Genomic DNA, 14,462 nt, shown 5'->3' with positions numbered 1-14,462 from the left:
GCTCTCTGAGGGCTGGACACCGGCTGCCAGCCGGGCCACCCAGTAAGGCTGCGGAGGTGAGCCAGGAACAGGGGCACCTGCCTAAGGGGAAGGTTGTGGGTGAAATCCTGCCCATGCCAAGATCTGTGCGTACGTGATGAGGGGAGCCAGAGGGGATGTTCTTATCTAATACGCACAAAGGCGCAGGTTGTTGGGTAAGACTGTGGAGCAGCAGTGCATGGCGTGCGAGGCGAGACCAAGGAGTGGAAGAGCAGTCACTGTCAGTCACTGAGGCGGCAGAGGGCATGAGGAACAGAGTAGATGGGGACGTGGTTTCAGGTCCAAGTTACCAAAAAGTTGGAAGTTTGGCTGCAGAGCTGCAGGGGTGGCTGAGAGAGAAGAATGCAGACTTTGGGAAACAAGGATGTCATCCAGTGAGCCGGCAACAGACTCAGGCCTGGTGAAGAAGATGGCAAAGGTCAGCGTGGAATGAGCCAGAACCTGACCAAACTATTGAGCTGCTCCTCCAGGGCTCCTCAGGCTCCCTTTCCTTGGGCCAGGATCAGTCCCAGAGCCTGTGTGGGCCTGAGCCTACTGACCAGAGGGGCGTTAGGGAGCGTCCGCAGCCAGGTTGTAGAGGAAATGTCACGGAGAGGCCAGGCAGGCTGGGTCTGTGTGCTCAGCATCTGGAAGAGTGAACACAAAGTGTGTTTTTTCCTTCGTGTTGTATGATCCTGAGATACCCACAGGGCTTTCGTGCTTGGTGAATAGAACAATTATTCCAGAATTGTTGAACACACTTTGTTCTAGCTGGATGTTGGTAAAACGAACTCCTTTGGGTTTGAGAGGGCATTAGGAGCGTCCAGAAATAAAAATCCGACCACTTTCAAGTGTCATTCCATAGGGTTGGTTGGTTGGTTTGTCTTTATAGGTAACGCCATCAGGCTTGCCCTGAGGCTCAGGAATGTGCATCGAAACAAGCACCCTCCTGTCCTCTCCTCTGTGTACTCCGGTTTGAGAATCCCTGCTCTGGGACACTCAACACAACCGCGGAGGAAAAAAAAATAATGGGTTTCCTGAAATCCAGCAGACTAAGTTGGGAAGAACAAGGTTGGGAGTAATAGGGTTTTGCTTCAGCCCCGTTTGCGACTACAACCTTCCTCTTGATTTCCTCAATCCCTAGAATTTATACTGCTTACGGAGCTGGTAGGATAGACAAATGAGAGAAATGTTTTGTAGTGTTTACTCTGCTCTCAAAAAGATGGGCCTGCACCCATTGATGAAAGCTCACATCAGGAGAGAGGCGTACAGCGCATGGGCTCCTGTCTGCTAGAAAACGGTTGGAGTTCTGGGTTTGTGAGTTATCAGCTCAGGAGAGTTACTGCTCCTGTCAGAGCTTTAGTTTCCCGATCCATAAAATGGGAGTTGTAAGTTTACTACCCCCTTCACGGGGTGGTTGTGAGGATTACAAGAGGTTAAGGCATCAAAACCATTCTTCACCTGCCTTGGCACGTGACGAGCACGTGCGCAATGCTCCTGTCTTAATGATGCTGATCAGCCATCACCCATTGGGCATTTGCCACGTGTTGGGCATTTCTCGTTACAAAAAAACACAGAGCATCTAATTATGGGATGTGTAACTACATTCAACAGCTATCTACTTAACATCTTCTGTGTGACAGGTATTAAAATGCTGGAAATAAAATGATAGACAAGACCGACTATCTTGCTCTTAGGGAGCTCATAGTCTAGTCAGGAGAACCACTGTAACATCTGTGGTGGTCTCTGGATTTCAGTAAACCCATTATTTTTTTTCCCTCCGCGGTTCTCTCGAGCATACAATGGCAGTGATTTTCAAACTCTGGTATGTGTAAGAATTGTATTGAAAGGTGCTTGTTCCAATGCACATTCCTGAGAGCCTGAGATTCCGGTCCAATAGGAGCTCAGGAATGTGCCTGTTACCAAGCCCCCGTCTGGTGCTGACCCTTGGACCTGCCATGTCACTCGGGGGCACGCTGGCCAGAGCTGTTTCCCTTTCACGGATATCTGAATTTACCCTTTAGGAACTCTAGCAGCCAGAGGAGCATTGTCCGGAAGTTGTAGATTAGAACTCTCTTTTGGTTCCCCTCATGCCTTTTGTCTTGAGAGACAGGATGACACCAGGAATAGAACCGTGAGGAAGAAATGGTCAGACCTTCAGTCTATTTCTGTCTCTCAAACTGTGTGACCTAGGGCAGTTCAACCTCAGACACTTTCAGTTTCCTCATTCATCAGGAAGATCATGCCTATGTGCCATTTATCAAGCTTGTTGTGAGCTTTAAATGAAGTGAGTGACGGAAGAGATGAACTTTGAAGCTCCATACACTGTTACTATTAAAGAGAAGGGAAAACCGTTGCCCAAGATTGAGCTCACTTTGACATAAGGAGATTATTCATAGATCAATATAATTTGAGAAGAGAGAAACAGTTGATCTCTGCCAATGTTGCTGTTCTCCCGTTGAAGCCCTCTACCCACACCTGAGATAAATAATTGCTTTATGACTTAAATTTTGTAAAGAATGTTATCAGGACCCTGGTCTTGGGAACAGCTGCAGCCAAGAAGCTGGGTCTGTCATGATTCATGTCAACATCTTGAAACTTGTTTGTTTCGGTAAAGGAAGCTCTACTGAGGGCTTGCTTTTTTTTTTTCCCCCTTTCCCTTAAAGCAGGCATTCTATGTTAAATTGTTCAAAGCAAAATGGTCATTCCATTTATAGAATTATAATTAGAGAATTTTTTTATTAGTGGAAGTTTTTTTCCTATGAGCAAGCAGAGGAACTAGACATGTTTATCACAAGGATATCCTGGCTGGCCCGCTCTACTTTGCAACTTGAAAATGCTTTGACTTGCCCATGAAATACAAGAAAGTGGCTACGCTTCCTAGATTTTTCTCAGCTGGTGTATGCAATGGCTCTTCAAGAGTAGGTTCATTTTAATTTTTAAAGGAAAAAAGAATGTTCTCTCATACTTCTGTGTTTTCAGCCAAAATACATATCAGTGAATGAAAAAATCTCGCTTACTTATACTTTTGTGCTTTGTAAAATAATATATAAGTTTCCTGAAGAACGCATTTTTGGGGGACAGATGTGCAAATTGAATTGTAAGTACTGAGTTCTTTCTCTAGGCCTTCAAATACTGTTTTATCTTACATGTCAATAGGTTTTTAAAGATTTGCTGATACTGGTAAGTGGCATCCATGTTGGGTGTTTGCATAAATCATGTTATTCTAGGTGGAGCCTTAAATATTCGAGCATTTAAGCAGACTGTTCTGTGACCGTATTGGCCCATGGTAAGATACCTTCCAGGACAGTCTTAAGTAATTTCTAAAACCTTTTCAGTTCAAGTCTGTCCGGGGGACTCCTGGACTCCCAGAGTTGCCAAACACCCCTGATGTCTGTGACCATCAGCAGATACAACGAAAAGGGGTTAATTACAGTGTATTTTCAAGGGAGTCACAGGATATATAAATAATCCCATTGTGTTCTTTGGAGTCTTTTATATTTATCCTCTACCCATGTTTGGGTAATACCTGCATGAGGAGGGGAAAAAAAAGCATTTTTCTGAGGTCACATCCGTCAAAGGGATGAGACAAGCCAAGTCCACATCAGTTCCCCGTGAGCACTGATAGGCCTGTGTCTTGTCATCACGAAGCATTGCTCATGGCCTTTGGTCAGCATTTAATATGATCATGTCTCCCTGTATGACAGGTTGCCTTTTAGCACCCAGCTGGGATCCCAGTTCCTTGACCTTTCTCAGTGCGCCCAGTGCAAGGCGAGGAAGGAAAGCTAACCTTTGTGGAACAAGTATAAGGGCCAGGCTCTGGGCTAGCGCACTTCTGCGTCTTTGATTCTTCAGTTAGCCATTTCGGTGATGCATAGCAACACCCCAAGTGTCTCGCTGTCTTAGATTTTGGCTGATAATCCCAAACCTTAATTCTCCCCATCACTTGGATTTTACCAAGTATTCCTTAAGAAACAGAACCATGCCTTTTTTTAACCTATTAATAATCCTGCAATTTATTTCTTGCTTTTTAACATGAAGAATTTAAGGCAATTTTTCGGATAAGCCACAATGCATGAAGATAGTATCATACATAACAAATGGATGAGGAAGACAAAACAAAGTGGAAAGACATGCGCAGGCCTGAGGGGCGGGAGCAGCAGATCTAAATGTTCTTTACATACTTCACTCCCTTCTCCATCAGAGGATGTGGGCTTTCTGCCCACACCGCATGCAACCACGGCTTTCTGCCCACACCGCATGCAACCACGGCTTTCTGCCCACACCGCATGCAACCACGGCTTTCTGCCAGGGCGGTAGGAACGCAGGAGCGGCCGCGGCGGGATAGGCCAAGGCTCACTCTGGCTTTCTCAAAACCTGTGCATATTTCCACTTAGAAAAAGAGCACAGCTGACTTTCGTTTTAGAAAACCAAGAGTAAAGTACACCAACTTACTCAGCACATATTTTGTGTCCTAGGCTGTGCGAGACACCCATCATTTGGGGTCATCTTCCTAATAGCTCAGAGAGGTGGGTTGTGTGCTCTCGCTTGTGAACACGTGAGGATACTCAAGCTGGAAGAGGTAAACTGATTTACCGAAACCCCAAGCCAGGAATTATGTGGCGCTGGGCCGTGATTCATGTCTTCTGATTGCCAAGTGGTGTTGACTTTGCACTAAGGTAGATGTGTCCAGTTAGCTCCTTTACTGCCTCTGTTTGCTTCCCTCACACGGGCATTTCTCACTAACTTGCGGGAACGGCGTGTGGGCGTGGGGCTACCTGCAGAGCAGTGAGAAGCAGGAGCGGACAGCGACGGGGGGAACCAGCAGTCTCCCCGGCATACGGACGGCTTCCTAAACAGTCCCACGCCGCCCTAGTGGGGGAGCCCAGCACAATTATGACATTTGTTAAGATGACCCCATGTTATCAAGGAAAGCTTAAACTGTATTTATTATCTTTTACTCATGAAGGCAAAGGAGTGCTTTAAGAGTTCCACCTGGCCTTATTTTACTGTGAAAAGGGAGACCGCATGATATTGGAAATTTACCTCCTCAGACTCACAGTGTTTGCACGGCGTTGCCCCGACTGAGGTTGGTAGATACGAACAGGAGTGGGAGGAGTGGTACGTGCAATTGCCTAGATGAACCAGAAACTTGATAAGAGAGGCAAAGAGATAGTCCACTTGTGTCAAATCACAAGCATTGAAATCTATTATAAGAACCATATATTAAATTCATCTTTTGCATTGAATTGCATATAGAAGTGAGAACTTACTCATTTCTAGGAAGCAGAAGTGGGAACTAAATATGGTTAGGTTTTTTAAAAATATATATTCTATAAAGGGTTTTTTAATTTATATTCTAGAGAGGATTGTGTCTTGGTTTTTATCTATCTACAAATAATGGACCAAACTGTGTAGTGCAAAATTAAGTAAGAAGTTAGCTAAATTTACCTGGGCTGTGATACTGAAAAATCAAAGCGTACACCTCAAAGTATATAAAAATGGAAGATGTGGGAAATATTTTTTAGTAGCTTTTTCCCCTCAGCTTTTATAAAGTGATTTTTTTTTGGTTTTTGTTGTTGTTGTTGTTGGGGGGTTTTGTTTGGAGAGGGAGGGAAGGGGAGGGGCAGAGGGAGAGAGGGAATCCTGAGCAGGCTCCACACCCAGAGCCCAACTCAGTCTCACCACCCTGAGCTCAGGACCTGAGCCAAAATCAAGAGTTGAACACTTAACCGACTGAGCCACCCAGGCAGCCCTTCCCAGTTTTTGAAAGTTACACAAAGGACTTGTAAAAATAACAATGTAGAGCATTTAAAAATCATTTTGAGCACTGAAGAAATGCAATGTTTGTTTACATCTCAAGGCATATATTCACTTTCTTTGGAAAGAGTGAAAATAGATATTTTTTAATGTTTCTGAAAAAAGTTTTGGATATGGAATAGAGGTATACCATTTTGTTCTGAATGAATTTTTTTCTTTTCTAACATGAGAATGTAGTAATGGAAGCCACCAGCTTTAAAACAATGGTACTGTTTATTGGTCTACCTACCTGACTAAAGAGGCTGAGGAGAGAGAAAAAAATACTCTTTTCCTGCAAATTTAGTGGATATTTCCAAAAATAATAGGCCTACATCATTTACTTCTCTTTTTCCCTCTCTGTATGTTTGTTTACTAATCTCGTATTTGAGCCTTTGTGTGAACCCATCTATAGAACAAATAATATTGCCTTTTCTTGGACTTCATTCCTGTGTTTCAGGTGGGCCAGCCATGAGAGGGTACCTTGTGGCCATATTCCTGAGTGCTGTCTTTCTCTATTATGTGCTGCATTGTATATTATGGGGAACAAATGTCTACTGGTAAGTTTCATTTTTGCTCTTTATTTTTTTTTGGAATTTATTTATTTGAGAGCGCGAGAGAGGGGGAGAGAGTGTGGGATGGGAGGAGGGACAGAGGAAGAGAATCGCAAGCAGACTCTGTGCTCAGCACGGAGCCTGACGTGGGGCTCGATCCCACAATCCTGAGATCACTGAGCTACCCAGGCACCCCATCATTTTTGCTCTTTAAAAATAATCCCCAAACTAGTCTTTCACAGAGACACATAAATGATACTAGAGGAACCTATAAAACAACAACAACAGACCCTCTTTAACATTTTGAGCCTTTTCTAGCTTTCCATTATGAATTGGAGTCTTACCATTCCGATATCTTATATGTTGTACTCTAACAGTTTAAAAGCTGATAAAACAGCACCTTCTTTTTATTGACTTTGAAGCAGTAATGTTGATTGTCTTTGGGACATAACATTCCTTATATAATATTTCATCTCCTTGAATTGACGGAATAATTCTTGGACTCAGTGGTAGTTGACTGTTGGGCCTAAAGTGCGTGGATTGCTGATTAAAATATAGACACTACATGTGGTTCTCTTTGTTTAAAAATATTTGGTGAATGATGATAGATGTACCTCATGAAACCATGTTGACTTAAAATGTCACATATAAAACTTTGAAGAGACACAAGTAGTTTTATTGCAGAAAAAACTTATAAGCTTTTTATTCTTTTCCCTATTGTCAGTCCTTTGGCTAGGAATAAAGTTTTGATGACCTTTAAATCCTGAATGGATGGTAGCATATGATATCAAAATAAATCACATCATAATTTCCTGTCTTAAACTATCAGTACTCTGCCAGTTTTTCAATAGGAGATCTTAGATCACGTCTCTGGGTTTTTTGTTTTTTTTTTTTCCTACTAGATAAAAAAAAAAATTGATGCTTCTGAATTTATTTCACCACTGGTTGATTGAAAAATTATTGTAATGCTCTTCATGGAAGGAAGTTAGGCAAATGGTCACTGGGAAAACCCAATGCCAGGTGGGTAGGTTTGGACCTAAGTTTCTAGGCTTTGGACTTAAATACTGAGGTGGAGGACTTAGAAGTCTTATTACACACTACACGAGGGGTTATACTATGGGGGTCTCTCCTGTCTTTGCCACATCCTGTCTCTGTACCACACTTAGTAACGGAAGACAAGAACGGAAGAGAAAGCAAGGAGTTCACGAGATAGCTGCTTCCCTACAAATCCTATCGTGTGTCACAAGGGAAATGATAAGACAATGTAAAGAATCTGAATTCTACACTGTCTTCTGTCATACAGGATTTGAGGAGTGTTTATGACATTCCTAAGCTAACACATCACTCCAGTCACATAAAGTACCTGGGAGATTACCTCAGGTGGCTTTTGTGCTGTGAACTTGATTCCTTAAGAATTAATTTAAGATGGATAACTTTTTTAAGCCACTCAAAGTTTGTCTTCACAATCTCCTAAAAGGTTTTCTATTTGAATAACCTTAGAAACCAAGTAATATCTTATACTTCATTTTATCCTCTGAATATAATTTGGTTTTTATGGTCTAAAATGCTGGTCCACCATATTTATGTACCTTCCTTATGTATATAATCAAGGGATTCTTGCCATTTGTGGTATTCACAAAAGATGTTTCTCTGATAAGGACTTTCCTGGCTTCGTAGTATAGAAACCTAGCAGTTCCAACTATGGGGATTTTTTTTTTTTAAACAAAAAAAAAAAATGAAAAATTGAGACCAATTCTTTTAGTTTGAGTCCTATGATTATTGAAGAAAATTATCAACCAATGATGTACTGTATGGTCACTAACATATCCTAATAAAAAAAATGAAAGAAAATGGATTAGTTTTTTAAGATGAGCTCTTCACATCCTTGATCATTAACATGTTCTTCTGTTAAGCAGTTATGAAGCTGTCTAAATCTGGATCCTGTCACCCTGTCCCCTTCATTTATTTTTGTTGTCATGCTCTGTCTTGTTTCACAATACCCTTTTAAATTGTGGAGACAAGCACTCCATTCAGGAGACCCAGAAGGGCCTAACCTGTGCCAAGAATAGAGGAGTGTTACATATGACTCTGAATAGTGTGGTTTGTAGAGGCCAGATCACAAGGCCGTGTCTGGAACTGCAGGTCTGTGTTTCTGTGGCAGGTGTCCCCAGATGTGGCATGGAGGACTGAGATAGCCATGTGCACGGGCACATGTTGGGTTTCTCAGGCTTTGGGGGGGGGGGGGCGCTTCTAAAAAGTCAGCCTGCTTGGGGCTTCCCCAGTGTGGTAATCCCAGCCCCTCTTGAAGGCTCTTTGTTCACTGCTCATTGAATTACTTCTGGGTCCCTTGTCACCTCAGCCTTTCTCTCTCTTACCTCGTATCCACGCATCCTCCGACGTGTGTAAGGTACTGTCCTCCCTCAGAGGTTTCTGTGAGAGTTTTTAATTCCATGCCTGAGAAGCCTCTGGGTGGTGGCACCAAGCGGATTCCCAGGGCATTCGCTTTCCTCTGGGCGGGCTGCCTGGTTCTGGTTTCTGACTGACCTTATTTTTGTCTCCTAGGGTGCCACCTGTGGAAATGAAGCGGAGAAATAAGATCCAGCCTTGTTTATCAAAGCCAGCTTTTGCCTCCCTCCTGAGGTAAACATCTGAAAGAAATTGTGACGTACAAAATGTTCAAAATGTGTTTGTAATCATTTTTCACACTTGTTTACTTCTTTGCATATAAATCTTAGCAAGTAGAAAGTAGACACTCTGTATTTAAGGAAGGGCTTGAATATCCAGTCTCTTTTTGTGCTTTTAGTCAGAACTCTGCATATATTTTCAGCAAAGACATTGAAGAACTCAATCAGACCAGTATTCTTTTTACGCAGGTGACATTAGAGAGGCCGATTTGTGTTTGATTATAAAAAAGTGAACCATTCTTCAGGATTTTGCTCCCCTCCCCACCTTGTTGTTTCCGTATTATTTTTCACCCTTATTATTTTGTGGCTGTTTTTCCCTTGCCTCTAGGTTAAACTTTATGATGACACCTTTTTCCTGACTTGGAGAGATTTTCAGTGAAGTACTTGGAATGTAAATAATGATCTTTATATTGTTGTCAGGACTTGTAGAATATCCACAAGTATTCTTTTCCTCCGTCACCTCAGCTGTGACAGATTGCTGGTCACAATGCTTCTAGAGAAATAGAAATAAATGGCAGTCTGGTAATTGTGTAAAACAGGTACAGGCTTTTCAATATTTTATCCATTGAGGATCAAAAATGTCCGTTTTCCTTTAATTATGTTACTGGACCTTTCCATTACTGGTTCTTAACCTCTTGGGGCTATAGATTCCTTTAAAATCAACTCTCTGGGAAAATGCAGGTACACAAAACATTTCTGCGTATGATCACAGGTGCACCATGGCTACTTGTAGTCTTTCCATAGCTGGGTGTCCAGTTAGGACCAGTGCAAAACCAGAAGAGTAGTTTTAAACTTTTTTTGACCATGACCCATAGTAAGAAATACATTTTACTTTGGAACCCAGTCTACCCTGGGGATAGATACATTTTACCTTGGAACCCAACATGTATAAATAAGGCTGGACCCTCGAGACTGCTGTCACTGTCACAACTAAGTCTGGGGCACAGATCCTGTGTTAAGCAGGAAGGGCTCCTCCTCCTCTGTTTCCTTAGTCTCAATATGATGTGAGTTCTAACTCTGAAGACCTTCAGCTCGTGGGACTTGTCCCAGGTTAGTGGGTCCTGAGTGGCAAAGCCAGAAGGAAACTGAAGCTGTGTTACCCCATGCCACTGCTGTCGCTTTCCTTTTTGTCAGGCAGCCCCTGAACCCCAGGGCACTGTGATCTGCACTGCAGTTTTCAGACTAAGACAGGGCAGTGCTGATAGGACTGGAAAAATGGGGCCAAGCGTGGGGGTCGGGGTAAGGGACAGTTTGACTCATTCCTTCTCTTTAAGTAAAAAAACTTATTTTTCCCTACGTCATGCTGGTTTCCTAAAGAAGTAATCCGAGTTGGAATTCATTCAGTCATTTATTAAGCATAGTAGCCTGCTTACTCCGTGCTGGGTGCTAAAAGCGAGGGGGGGGAAACGGAAGCACGTGGCGCCCTCGTCACACCGGCTCCCTTGTCTGCGACGGTACCTGGGTGGGGGTAGCCGGGCAGGCCAGAGCCGGCAACTAGAAGACAGTGCCCACAGTTCTTGTTCTCGAGAAAGTCTTAATGATATCCGAAAAGAGGTTAGTCCTCGGCGCATTGAATTTTTATTATGTTTTTATTTTCACAGCTGACACAACCTCATGCGGACGGTACCTTTACGTCTGGGAGTGGCTTCGCATCCGTGCTTTTATTTTCCCTTATTACCTCCTTTGTCTCTTCCCGTATATGGCTAACGTGTTATCACCTGGTGTTGGTTTATTTTTCAGTTTTGATTCCCCCCCTCGCTAGCCCCTGAAGGAGTGATGTAATTTTGGTCCCACAACCTGGAAAGTGTTTCTGTTCTGGTTGTGTAGTTCCATGGAACATTCCATTCTATCTAATATTTAAATACTGTTTCAGGTGATTTTTAAAAGAACTTAAAAAATAATTACACATTCACATATGGTCAGTGTATCAAGATGAGCTCTATACTACTTATGTTCAGCTGTGATTTTAGAAGGCCGCAGATATGGTAGGCATTTGGAGAAATCACTCTTTTTCCTTTTCTTGCAGGTTTCATCAGTTTCACCCTTTTTTGTGTGCAGCTGATTTTAAAAAGATTGCTTCCGTATATGGTAGCGATAAATTTGATTTGCCCTATGGGACAAGAACATCGGGTCAGTAATATTCTTTACCTAGCCCTAGTATTCTTTACCTAGCCCTAATATTCTTTACCTAGCCCTAGTATTCTTTACCTAGCCCTAGTATTCTTTACCTAGCCCTAGTATTCTTTACCTAGCCCTATTAGCGTGAACGGTGTTTGATGTGAACCACATGTTTATATAATTTTACGGCCTTTTAATCTTTATGCCTCATAATGATTCCTAAAGGAAATGGTTTGGAGATGGGATGAAGGAAATAAAATTTTAATATAGAAATCCCTACTCCTGTTCGAGGCAGTGTAGAATTTAAGAAAAAAATGGTAGACTTGTTTTTATTGAGAAACTGCTTTTTTTCTTTGGTTTAGCCATGGTTTTATTCATGTGTTCTGATGCCTTAGTTCATTCAATGTGGAATAAGCAGGATAACCCTGTGGGTTGGTTGAACGTCCTCCCTAGCTCCCCTTTTCGCCTCTTTACCTCTGAGTTTTATTTCATTAATTTAAGATCTAGCTCCTTGATCAGGCTTCCAACCAGTGGGTATTTGACTTTTGCCAAATTGAGAGAGAATCACTCTGTCTACTAATGACAGGATCGTTTTCTCTTTGCTTATTGGCACGTGACCTGGCTCTATGTAGCTTGTGTTGTACGTTTGGGAGAGACCCTGAAAGCCCAGGAGGTGACAAGCTTGTGGTTTTCTGAGTCAGACTGTACATATTTTGGGGGTTACTTTTTTTGTGAGCGTTTTCAGATTAAGCATCTTTCTTTTTTCTTTTCTGGACTTCTACAAAGTGTCCTTAAAGCATCTTTGAGTGTGCCTGCTGGCTAGTGCTAATTACAGTTGTATCATCAGTCTTCACCACGGGATAAATCCGTGGGGCTGTACCAGTTTGAAATGGGTTTGGGGGAGGGCAGGGGACAGATGGCTCACTGTGTACCTAAGAAGCCGTGATTCCTTTTATTGATAATATTCCATTTGTTTTCTAGCGGAGTATTTTCGACTTGCTCTTTCAAAACTGCAGAGTTGTGATCTCTTTGACGAGTTTGACAAGTGAGTTTATTTCCTTGCTTTTATTTGACTTTGAGTTTGAGCTAATGGGGTTCAAAATGTGCGCCCCAATCTAAAATGTCTTCGTTCAAGAAAATTCATTAGTATCTGTGCTTAACGAAAACCTCTAGTAGTTATTTCTATGATGTTTCAAATAAAGTACAAAATTAACTTCGAAGCTGCATAACTTGTTGCCTCCCAAGTCTGCAGAGTGCCTTCTGATGAGTAAGGCTCGTTCCGGGGCAAGACACTGTAAGCTTTTCTAAGTTGTTGATCCTGAAGAATTGGTTCATAGCCTCTGTTAGTAGGCTCACAGCCCCCTCATGGGCTCTTTCCTGTACCTGTCCCCGTATCTTTTTAACTGCTCATGAGGATCCTTTCTGTTTCACTTGAATATTGGATTTCAGAAGCAGCTCTCTTCTTCTTATTCAGAATTATACTGGAGCGAAGCAAACAGCGTGTGTAGGTAATACATTTTCTGACTACAAAAGGTCATTGAATGTGTAGAATATTCTGGTGTCCAGTTAGCCCCATAGGAATGAAACTGCTAAAAGATAGACTTCTTAGCAGGTATTCCTACTTTTACAGAGATAGACTTTCTTCACAAATTTTTAGCTTCATTGTAGAGTTTGGCCAGTGGTCCAGTGGGATGGCACAGGTAGCCTGCAGATGTCAGGCCTCCATTAAAAAGGAAAACGACAGAATTTTCCCTCTTGCTCAAGAAGAGAGGGGTGCTATTTAGCAGAAACATAAGTGAGGGTAGTGGACAGAGGTGTGAAAATGGAGATAGAATTGACAGCACAGAGCTGAGGGAACAGTGCTAGATTTTGTCTGAATTTATCTCCTTTTTCCTGGGAGCCCAGATTATCAAAGTGTGGATTATGTAATAAATGTTACGCGTTTCAGCTTGTACTTACTTGTTATAATTTAAAACTATGCCATCAACTTAATCATTTTTGATTGCATATCAACAGCAACCACATATGTTCCTTTCTAACCTGAAGTTTTATAGCTCTAATGGGTAGAATATTGTTTTGTGCAGACCTTTGGCATATATGGATTATATCATGCTTTCTAATTTTTACCACCAACCTGCAAAATATCCCTGATAATACTTTTTTTTTTTAGTGGAGGAACTGAAACTGGGCACACCTATGTAGTTTGTCCCTGAATGGGAAGGCTCTAAATATCAGATGCATTTATAAGACAGAAAGCTTCCTCTTGCTCACAAGTGTCACATAAATGAAATCAGCAGGTTAATATCTGGGACTAGTCTACGGTCAGCAAATGCTAGGGCCGGGATGTGAACCTAGAGAGTTCCATCCAGCGCCTGGATGTTTGACTTAAGAGTAATTATCTACAAGATCCTTGTCCCTGTAGATGTGAGCTACTGTCATTCTTGGGGGAGAGGGGTGTGACTAGAAGTTTCACTGCTGGTTTTTATCTTAGAACTAGACTGTGCTATATGTAGTTGTGTGAGAAGCCGTTCTCACACAGGGGTTCGTCGTCTGGGTGTGCCTCAGCCAGGCCATTCCGTCTCTTCTCGCGGATTTGGTTTTGCTGTCCCCCACCCTTTCCTCCTTTGTCACTGAGCATACCCCCCACTCCCACCCTGCACCCGTGTCGAGCACAGAGCATCACCTGTATTAGAGGGGAGGTGGGTGTGGGTGGTGAGGAGGGATTGAAGGTCCTGCTGGTCACACAGGACTATTGAGTCTGAAGCTGTCAAGAGACTGGAGTAGAATAAATGCAGTCAGAGACTTTTCAGGTGCAGAGTGAACGGAAAATGTCCCTTGTAGGACCCCCGCGCACAGGGATGCGCTCAGATGGTCAGCGTTGCTGAATTGCTTGTTTGACTGTGCAAACCTCTTTCCTAGGGACTTGAGAAACAGTGTTTTGAACATAGATAAGAATATGCTTGTGACACTATTATGTTCTATTTGTATACTACCTTTCGGGCTGGGTTCTCATGTCATAATAGATTGTACCTATATTTTAAGCAAGGCCTTGAACGTTTGTCTGGAAGCTACTGCACCAAGACGGTAACAGACCTGTGTTCTGAATAAACCAGAAGGGCAGAATATACCAAATTACCTTATTGTTGCCTCTGAGTCAGCTCGCTTTGGCCCCTGAATGGCCTTAAACATCTCGCATTTCTCCTCTCCAGCTGGGGAACATGCTCTAGGAGAAGCAGGTCTGAGAACAGTCTCTCTCTCAGGCGCAGGGGATGGACTACCCCACCCGTGGTTT

The 14,462-nt window shown here is 42.7% G+C and overlaps 1 protein-coding gene across 7 annotated transcripts in view; it reads left to right on the top strand.

Moving 5' to 3' along the window:
- The window catches only part of ST3GAL6 (ST3 beta-galactoside alpha-2,3-sialyltransferase 6), a 59,219-nt gene that overhangs the window by 24,631 nt on the left and 20,126 nt on the right, over positions 1-14,462 (top strand). For 5 of the 7 annotated variants that reach the window (XM_045785374.2, XM_045785373.2, XM_045785376.2 and 2 more), the window contains exons 3-6: positions 6,275-6,374; positions 8,931-9,008; positions 11,079-11,182; positions 12,152-12,215. In XM_045785374.2, the coding sequence (XP_045641330.1) occupies positions 6,286-6,374; positions 8,931-9,008; positions 11,079-11,182; positions 12,152-12,215 (335 nt within the window). In that variant the 5' untranslated portion in view covers positions 6,275-6,285. Of the gene's footprint in view, positions 1-5,087; positions 5,108-6,274; positions 6,375-6,441; positions 7,389-8,930; positions 9,009-11,078; positions 11,183-12,151; positions 12,216-14,462 lie in introns of those variants that run through there. The other 2 variants (XM_045785380.2, XM_045785381.2) reach the window with 2 other exon arrangements.

This window comes from Ursus americanus, chromosome 4, assembly GCF_024610735.1.
Source record: "Ursus americanus isolate L20-20 chromosome 4, mUrsAme1.1.p, whole genome shotgun sequence".
NCBI lineage: Eukaryota > Metazoa > Chordata > Mammalia > Carnivora > Ursidae > Ursus > Ursus americanus.
This window is presented reverse-complemented; position numbering and strand designations above follow the sequence as displayed.